The 10,540-nt window shown below is 32.3% G+C and overlaps 1 protein-coding gene across 1 annotated transcript; it reads right to left on the bottom strand.

Annotated features, from left to right (window-relative positions):
- Nucleotides 1–7,569: 7,569 nt before the first annotated feature.
- On the bottom strand, nt 7,570–9,217 carry LOC114376172 (BES1/BZR1 homolog protein 2-like). The gene is made up of 2 exons (XM_028334137.1): nt 8,780–9,217; nt 7,570–8,695 (listed from the first exon to the last, which is right to left on the bottom strand). Exons 1-2 carry the CDS (start codon nt 9,002–9,004, stop codon nt 7,988–7,990), a joined length of 933 nt encoding a protein of 310 aa, XP_028189938.1. The 5' UTR covers nt 9,005–9,217; the 3' UTR covers nt 7,570–7,987.
- Nucleotides 9,218–10,540: the final 1,323 nt, after the last annotated feature.

Below are 10,540 nucleotides of genomic sequence, written 5' to 3'. Positions count from 1 at the left end.
TATTAATGTTATGATTTTTTTTTTAAATTTATGAAGTTATGTTTTAGAACAAATATTAAACAACTTCTAATATTTATTTTCAATTGATATCTTATTGTAGGTTCACATTTAATAATTGCTAAAAATACTTAATTGAAATATATGGATTTAAGTAATTATTTTATCTTTTTTCTTATTTAAGATTTTATTTATGTGTTTTTGATATAAATGGTTAATATGTAGTTTGTTCTCTATAATTCGTTATTTTGTTAGATTTCACATGATTATTAATGGATCATTTTGCATGATGTTGAATCGGATTGAATCAGATTGAACTACATTTTTGGAGCAAGATTTAGTAAAAACTTGAAAGGAAATTTTCAACTCAAATGTGTTTAAGTTGGGATTGAAGGATTCAAATTGAAGTTCCTTTTTGGAGAAGATAAAAATAAAGTTATAGAGAAAAATTAGCTTCATCAAAACAATTTTTGACTTAAGTTGAATTTAGTAGAGGTGCAGAACTATATAGTTGCCGTATTTGTTTAAGCCCAAAATTTTATGATTGAACAGACGCTCACTTAAATACAGATTTTTTGGGTTTGTATAAATACATTTTCTCGTTTATTTTAATGGGAAGCTTCTTCATTGTGTAAAAATACATCCTTTACTAAAGTTCTTTTTCTCTAACTCTCTTATTCCATTGTTCTTCCATCTTTCTTGCTTTTGGATGTTGTTTATGGAAATGGATAGTTAAATCCTCTGTTATTAGGGTCAGATAGTATCCAAACCTTATGCTCTCACTTATGTTCTCATGTATTTCTTTTGAAATAATGTTATATATTCATTTTGTTCTTCAATGTTAGCGTTTTACTCCTATGCTTCATGCTTGTTATGGATTGGCCACTCATAACTTGATTTCTTGGATGAGATTGTTATTGGAAAATAATTTCTTTATCTTAAATTATGGTAAAATATCCATTAAACCTCGGAGCTAGGGATAGGAAGATGAAAAATGATTATCTTTGGGTCATTGAGCTTAAATGTGCAAGGGATTAACATTTAATTGAGAAACTTAGGTACTTTGTCCTAAAGAATTAGGGATTAGAATACCGTTTTTGAACTATGACTGATATTAACATTAGATTACAAGTTGAATATCACGTTTTAGCGTAAGAAGATGTTTGGTTCGAATAAATCTAACCCCAACAACCTTCGTCATCTAAAATTCATATCGTTTTATTGTGTGTTTATCTAAAATCCCAAAAATCATAATTTGTAGTTTTATTTTGCTTTATCTTTATTATTGAATGTTATATTCAAATTATCATTATTTATTTATTAGTTTAGATAGTAAAAATATGTGATATTTGATAAATATTATGCAAATTTTTGTGAGAATAATAATTCTTATTTATTAAATACTACTTAATAACTTGGTATACTTGCCAACAAATCATAAACATTTAAGAACTAATTCCTCAATGGGTGGAGTGTTGACTACTTGGTTTATGACATCATGACATTATGTTGACTACTTGGTTTATGATATTATGTTGAACTAGTTCCTCACAATAAAATAAAATTCAAGCCAAATGAAATTGACCTCTACGTGTTATGTAATGGGGCCATGGGGGCTCTGTGAAATGGGTTTATGCGCTCCCTTGTTGAGTGGGTAAAAACTGAATTTAAAACGTGAAAGGAAGTCGAAGTGGCGTGTGGAAGACATTTATTTTAAAACGTGAAAGGAAGTCGAAGTGGCGTGTCGAAGACATTTATTTTCACTTTTCAGTAGGACGTTCTCTAAATTTTTCTGCAGTTGTATGATTCATTAGTCTGCACGAGCACGACGACCATGTGCTCCAATTTTTTAATTCATCCAGCATCACTCCTGTAAATTTCATATCATGAGTGTTTTTCTTTTCTTTTTCAGGACATTTTCTTATAACTTACTTTCTCTTTCTATTTCATCTCTTCACGCCGTTGATTTTAATTTTTATCTCATAATTCTCCATCTTTTCCAAAGTCGGTTGGTTTGCATAGGTTAGCAGTTGATCGTAGTTGATGAAGTGGTGGTGTTAGTATATTTCAAAGACGAGTAAGGCTCGGAGTGAATGTGCATGTAACTTAAAACGATTAATCTGTTCTTTATATTATTCAGAGATTGATTTAAGGCTCTTGCTAAATACACCTCCTATATTACTTGATTTATATGCTTACGTTCTGCGCCGTAGTTTAGCAAACTTGTTAGGCCTGTTTAGCCCAGATACAGATAGGTGTTGCTAGGTGCACCCAGCGGTATTGCAGGTGCACCCAGAATTTTTTTAATGCCCAAAATGCCCTTAACTTGTTGGTCCTTTTTAAGTTGCATTTTCTATTGATTCGTATGAATTATACGGATGAAGTTGATCCGTAAGTATGAAGTTCATTTGTACAAAGTATACGGATCAAGTTGATCCGTATGGTTTATACGGATGAAGTTGATCCGTAAGTATGAAGTTCATTTGTACAAAGTATACGGATCAAGTTGATCCGTATGGTTTATACGGATGAAGTTCATCCGTATAAACCATACGGATGAATTGGTTTTTTGGTTTTTTTTAATTCATTAAAGTTTTATTATTTTTAATTATTAATATGTTAAATTACTCATTTGCGCATTATAAAATATTTACTATTAAAAATTTTAATATATATTAAATTTTGTAATAGTAAATATTTTTATTTATAAAAAATATACGGATTAAATAATTAGAATGAGTTATATCAAAATTAATTGTCATAAAATTTATTATTTAAATTTACATGTACATTAAATATACATTAGAAATTTTAGTGTTATCTATAGCAACACTATTTATTTTATAATGTAATTGACTCATTAGCTCAGTTGGTTAGAGAAAAAAAACTTTTGAATTGGGCTTATACAGATCATCTTGATTCGTATGAAGATGATCTGTGGGCCTCATACGGATCAACTCATACTGAGGCCCACGGATCATCAATTTCATTGGGTGTGCGTAAGAGTGCCTGATATTGATTGATATAGACAGTTATACCTTCACAGAAACAGAATGCAACCATAAATTTCCTCTTTTTTTTTTTTTTTTTTTACTTAACACAATTTGCTTTCTTGAGCAACATGAAATTGGTGCATTTAGGAACTTGAAGAAAATAACTAGATGTGCTTGTTCTAAACTTTTATCTACTTTATTTCCCCACCAATCTGAATGAGAATAAGCTTCAATTTATGTTACATATTTTCCTTGACTTTTAGGGAACAATGCACCAAAATCTTGTGTTCCTTTTGTAAGTACCTTAGAGATTTTTTTAGCAACAACCATGTCATGTGTGAGTTTGTGTGGCCTTAATGTCACTCATATATCAGTTAATCTGTCTACTTTCCTAAATCATAACTAATATTAGGCCTGCTATTACACAAAAAGGGTGTGGATCCCATTAACTGTTTGAAAAAAGTATCATCATCAGACTTATCAGACTGTTCTTTCCGTGAATACATTCTCTCTCCTGTTTTTTTCAATGTACACCACTTTGTGCTTTGTGAATAAAAGCAAAAAATGGTGTACATTAGGAAAAAACATGAGAGAGATAGTATATTTAGTTTTTTTCGTAAATACACATTATTTCTCCTAGTTTTTTCTAATCTAAACTACTTTATAATTTAATTTCCAATATACACTACTTGGGACTTTCTCTCTCATTTTTGTTTTTTTTTTAATTTAAAATATTATAAAATATAAATATTATATTATATAATTTTTTTAATTGGTTTTAAAATTACTTATTTATTAAATTAAATTTTATAATTTTTATTTTATTTTTTAAAGAAAAATATATAGATAAAGAAAGATAAAAAATTGGAAAAAAATTAGAGTACAATTTTTTAGTTACTTAGTATGTACTTTTGTAGTTAAATTTATGTGTTGTTGATATTTTTTTGTTATGTTAGTTAATTAAAAAATAAGAAAATTAGTTAGTAGTATTAAAATAAACTAAATAACATAATAAAAAATAATTGATACATCTATCTTATACAATAGACATAAAATTTCAAAGAATAGTAACTGCTATATTGAAAATATCTTTAAAAATATTTATTTAGCAGTTATTTTTTGCTTAAGTGATAAAAATTGATATTTTTATTATTTATGATTTGTAGATATGAAAAGAAAAGATTAAAATATCCAAAAGATACTGATAAATGCTAAATATGAGCTATTTTTTATAATAAAAATGTATTGAAAATATCTTTAAAGATATTTAATTAGCAATTATTTTTTTTCTGCCACCCGAATCAATGTGACAAGAATATGAATAAGATCAGCGGGGGTCCTGATCGATCCAAGGAGAAAGAGGACAACAAATGGTCTCCCGTTTCAACTCGCATTCCTACTTGTGTGTTATATGGACGAAGAAGAAAATGAAAATGAAAAGTAGAAAAAATGTGGAATTGCTGACAAGGCCATGATAGAAACAATTGTCCTAACATATCTCCATGTTAAGTTTTTCCTTAGCCAAGTGTAATTGTTTAAATATTTTATTGATAATGGAATATAATGTTTTTCTATAAATAAGTTGTTAAACAAAAAGTCTTCCCATTTTTAATTAAATCTAATGACATAAACAAATTAATTATATTTAGTAATATAATTATATTAGAAAATTAAGATTTTAAATAAAAATATTCACCTAAAAAATATGTTAAGTAAATTAAATAATAAAACAAAAATAATTATATTTAATTATATCATTTTCTTTAAAAAAATTAAAAAAAACAAAATTATAAAATTTAATTTAATAAATAAGTAATTTTAAAACCAATTAAAAAAATTATATAATATAATATTTATATTTTAAATTAAAAAAAAATAAAAAAGAAAGAAAGTCCCAAGTAGTATATATTGAAAATTAAATTGTAAAGTAGTGTAGATCGAGAAAAAACAGAAGAAAAAAGATATATTTACGGAAAATAAAATCGAGTATATTCACAAACCCTCATCAGACTCTTCCTTTGTACCTTCACATTTGTTTCAACAGTTGTAGCTGCTTCATTGTACTTCTCCATTTGAAACCTCTTCCACACTTCTTGTACATGCTTTCTCTAATGTAAGACAATACCACAACTAGCGTAAACAAATTGCATGCTTGGGAAATATGTGAGAATTCCCAAATGCATTTATCAAATTCTGATTTCATACTTCCCTTGAATGTATCAATTTCTAATCAATATTGAACACTTTGAGAACCCTTGTTGAAGAAGAATAATAGAACATATCTATCCTCTTAGTCCAGATCAAGTGCCTTATTTTTAGGCATACAAAGCTTTTCTGAATATCTACACTTTATTTAACCAGTCGTTACAGCTTGTCATGTGATATAAGTAACCAGTGTCAAGTCACCAAGATTCTGAATTGTTGGTATCAGAATTGGTAGTCATTCATCTACAAAATTTCCCTACTTCTGACAATTATAACACTAAATCTTCCTCTTGTCAAATATTTTCTTTCCCATTTTACTTCAAGTTGTTCCTTCCCTTCTTCTACTTGAGCATTCACCTTTTTCATAGTCTACATAAGGTTGATCTAGAGCCAAAAATGAGCCACTAGCAGTCTAGCACAACCACCACTGTCATGTTTCCCATTTCTCTTTCCTTTCCTCCTTTTTTCCTTTATCAGCACCCTTTTGATTTGCCACTTGTACTTGCAGACCCTAATCAACATATTTTTCAATGCTTCTTCTCTCATTCAACCTATGTTCGTGCGCCTCTAATTATCATTGAAGATCTCCGATCTTCAATGTTTTTCTAGTTCTTTGGCTTCTCAATTGCAACCAATATATGTCAATGTGCGTATCACCTTTTCAATGATCATTATATTCGAAATCTTTTCACCACATCCTTTCACTAGGTTGGTGAGATTCAACAGCCTTGTAAAGTACTCAGTAATCTTCTCAAGATTTTCCTTTTGTAACAGCTCAAATTGCCTTTTGTAATTTTTGAAGTCTCACCTTCTTGAGCTTGTCTCCATCGTGATAATACTTCTCTACTGTCTCCCATGCCTCTTTTGTGATTGTAACTAAGACAATCTTCTCAAATTTGGTCGAGTCTACACATTGATGTATCAAGAACATGGCTTTGCAATATTTTTGTTGGCTGCCTTATGTGCTACTTTTTTTGGCATACGTGGAGCTTTCAATCAACTCGCTGATAACCATTCTTCACTATAACAATCATATTTTGAAAGCCAAAATAGAATATTTTGTACACTCCATCTCTACTAGTTTTTGTCATCAAGAACATGAAGGTTTTCAAGTAAATCGCCATTCGAAGCAACCATGCAATCACCAAGATTCAGGTCTAAAATCGAAGCTCTGAATAGTAATTTGTTGGGAAAGAAAGCTCATCGACTCGCACTTTGTGTATATGAAAAGAGAAGAGGAGAATTATAGAATGATAATTTCTATTCAACAAAAACAAACTAACTATTATTTTTAGTGCCATAAGTCCCACACTGTTGACCTCCAACTAACTATTATTTACAACTCAGCAAGTAACAAAATAGAAAGTAATCACCTTTAACTACTCTCGTTTATTTGAATTACATCACAACATTTAAATGCGTTAATTTTGTTTTTAGAAGTGACAAGTTCGGATAAAAAAAACATTTTAGCGATTGATAAAAAAACCAAATTGTTACAAATTTATAAATTTTGTTATAAAAGCACATAGCATATTATTAATGGTTTTTAACGAATTATTAATATTTTTCGCTTTTTCTTCTGAATAGAAGAGTTATTGCAAGAAATTAGTCATATAGACAAAGAAAACACAATTTGCCCTCAAACAGAACAAGTCTTTCTCATAATTTAACACAAACGCTGTGGAATATAAATTCAACATTAAAAACAGACTGTGAATCATGCCATGAGAAATACCCCCCTAAAACCAATGCAAATTGGGGTTCACCTTATACACTGTAGCCTGTAGAAGATGCCACGGCTACCCTCCCCAATTTTTGCTACATCTGTTTTTTTTTCCTTAGCATATGAAATTCTCCGAATGTAGTCCTTACCGAGAAGGGAGGGTAATAAGCAAAAACAAAATAGATTCATCGAAAAAGATCTTTCTTCTTATCTTCCTTCAGAAAAAGATAATTTGTATAAAATAGAGGATAAATATATCTGTTGATCTTAAAACCCACTTTTATTTTACCGTTTGGCAAAGTCACAATGTTGAAATAGGTCATCAATAGCATATCAGAGTTGCTTCCAAAGTATCTCAGCAGTAGGGGATCATAAAACTTACAAGCTAGTCTCATGGATTTCCCACAAAAACGAAACATAGTAGAGCTAAGTAACTCATTCTATATTAACAAGTACATACTTAGCATAAATTGTTGAAACAAAAATGCCTCAGCATAGATGAAGAATACAGAAAATAAATAAAACTGTAGTATACATGTGTGTGTATATGCACCCATAGGCCATGGTCGCTTATGGAGAATTGGAGATCAAGTGAAAGCAAGCTCAAAAAAATGCACTAATCATCATATAACCATAAATGAATTATCAAAATCAACTAATCTCAGTATCTCACCTCTTTAAGTTGTCACTTGATATGATTGATATATAGTGACCTTCCCAATCATAGCTGATAGCACATCAATTTCAAACAATCTAAGTTGAGGGCTCAGCAATATACTCGATCATGAATAATTAAGAATATGACCTCGTTTCCCCTGGTCTTAGTAAGTCAAGATTGAAGTCTCAAAAACACTTGCACAAAGATTGCTTCAAATGCAACCTTTCCAACAATTAACAAGGCATTACAATGAAGTCAAATTCCAAGTAATGTAATGTAACACCTAACCACTGCTATATGAAAAGGAAACTGTACACATAAAAGGGAAAAATATAGAGAAATTAAGCATAACAACCAATTGCCCTGAGGGTAGTAGTAGAGTAGCAGATCCAAGCAAGGGATTGCAACAAATCAAGCCTTTCCAACTCCTAGAGTAAGCTCCAAATCATCCATTCCAACCTCGTGTATTCTCTCACCCTCCCAGGGTTTGACTCTGCCATTCTCGAAGTCAAAATCGGAGCCTCCTCTGACTCGCTCCGCAACAGAACCCCACAGCATGCCTTCCTGGGCAGCGATCTGCTGCATGGCGGGTTTCATGAGGTTAAAGGTGGGAGAAGGAGGAGCGGCCGCCATCGTCGTCTGAACCTGAAAACTAACCCAGCGCCCAGAGGCGGAGTCAACGGTGGAGGCGTCGGACTCATCGCACTCCGGGATGGTGGAGGTGGCGAGGTGGTGGCGGCGAGAGGGGCTGGAAGGGGCGGAGGTGGCAAAAAGAGGGTGGCGGAGGGAGGCGTTATGGAGGGAGTCGAAATCAGCCTTGCGCTTAGAGCTACGAGGAGAGGAGAGAGGTGGGGTGACGGGGGCGCTGTTGGATATCCTGAGAGGAGGGAGGTTGGCGGGGATGGAAGTTATGTTGCGGATGAATGGGATGAGAAAGGAAGAAGGGTGGTTTCCGTCAATGCGCGTGGGGCTTGGGAACGAGGAAGAGGTTGGGCTAGCGTGGTAGGATGGTACAGGACTCGGGTATGACGAGGATTGTGGACTTGGCTGAATCGAAGAACACGCGCTTATGTTTGCTGCTGTTCCTCCAATCTCACTCGCGCTGGGTCTCTTGCATCCCTGTACATCAATAATTATTCAGATCAGGACACAAAAAACAAACACTGAAAGTAGTAGATCTGAGAAATTGAGGGGAAGCTGAACCTTTCGATAAGTGGTGCCATCCTCTTCCACGATCCAACCAGCTTCGGCGCATAGAGCTTTCAGGACCTCGTTGTTGTCACAGTGCTTCGGAAGCTTGTAGTTCCCCTGAGCTCGAAGACCGGTGTAGATCTTAGCGGCGATCGCTCTTCGTCTCCTCTCTCTCCTCTTGTTGTTTTCTCTCTCCTTCCATGTTGGCAACCTCCCCGTCGATCCGCCGCCGGTCATCGTTCCGGCGAAACGAAGCTTGTTTGTTCCGACACCTCTTCTAGCGTCGGATGCAGAAGAAGTGAAAGATATTTGTTTTCGTTTGTGTGAGGATTGAAGTTTCTTTCTTTCTTTCTTGTGCTGAGATGAGATGAAGAAGCGGAAACAGAAATGTTGCTTCCTTTTTAGATTCTTCTCTTCTCTCTCCCTCCCTTTTCACACTGCCGTAGTTTTCACTTCATTAATTTTCTTTATTAAGAAAAATAAGATATTGGACTGGAGATGGAGAGATGGGTGGACCAAGTGGATAATATAATAAAGACTTTTGCTATTTTTTTCTAGTCTCTAATTATTAATCCAAAAATATTAGTAAAAAAAGTAGATAGTATTATAAATAAATCTATATCATATCAAACACATATTTTAGAACGAAGATAGAATAATTTTATTTAACTGTGTTTTGGATTACTTTAGTTGTGTTTAAATATAAAATAATAATGAGAAATGTTTCAAAAGAATCGCAAACAATAAAAAGTAAAAACCAACCGGACACTGGGACACAAATTATTAAAATTACATTTTGAGATGTAGCAGAAAAACTCGTGTTTTATATACATATCAAGAGCATCTCATAGTTGATATCCAAAAACAAACGTTTGTTTAGGTATATAAATATCACTTAAATGAACTTTATTTCTAATAATATTTTTTATACACGTGATTAAAAATCTAATTCTAATCAACATGCTAAAGAATTCAATCCTCTACTAATTATGTCCTGTTTTTGTTGGATAAAGGATTGAAAAAAAGTTGAAAATATTTGCAATAAATGTTTTATGTTTTACTATTGAACATTGTGTTTGTTTCCTTGATCAATGAGTGTGTGTGTATTCATAACATATTTTTTATTTATGAAAATATTAATATGAAATTGCATGTAGACGTATAGATAATTTTTATGGCATAAAAAATGACACTAAGTTCGAATTTATAAATATTTAGTTTGTAATTTTGCGTGGATAGTAGTAGGATTAGTCAATCAATAATTAATTAATTTTATTTAAAATGATGCGGGAACAATTAGTTGGAACGCGTGGAGCCCATACCATTCATTAGCGAAAAAATATATATATAAAAAAAAAAGAGTGGTACTAGTATTCTAGTACTACTTTGTGTATGATAAGCAAGTAGTCAAATCGTAAATGCAACCAAAATAAAGAAATAAAATTAATCAGAGACCATTTCAAAGAGCTAGCTTGTGATATTTTTGCTCACATTGAATTCATCTAATAATTTTGTAGTAATTCATGTGACTTGCGTGTGTTCCAAAAAATCAACCTTGTTGAAATAGGAAAATATACCATCGGTGACCTAACGCACCTTCCCTTCATGGAAGGCACATGACCTGTTGATTAACAATTAGCATCCTTTACAGTGTAGCGCTGTAGCTCAATCACGGATACCACAGTCCATTTCTGCGTCGAGGACTTAGCCACATGACTCATACCAAATACGAGGGCCCCCCCCTCCCCCCTCCCTACACCTAATATTGGTGCC

This window comes from Glycine soja, chromosome 11, assembly GCF_004193775.1.
Source record: "Glycine soja cultivar W05 chromosome 11, ASM419377v2, whole genome shotgun sequence".
Lineage (NCBI taxonomy): Eukaryota > Viridiplantae > Streptophyta > Magnoliopsida > Fabales > Fabaceae > Glycine > Glycine soja.
This window is presented reverse-complemented; position numbering and strand designations above follow the sequence as displayed.

Coding starts and splice junctions, on each gene's coding strand:
- LOC114376172 (XM_028334137.1), bottom strand. CDS start 9,004: ATGACCGGCGGCGGATCGACGGGGAGGTTGCCAACATGGAAGGAGAGA. Junction 8,696..8,779: donor ATGGCACCACTTATCGAAAG/GTTCAGCTTCCC, acceptor ATTGATGTACAG/GGATGCAAGAGACCCAGCGC.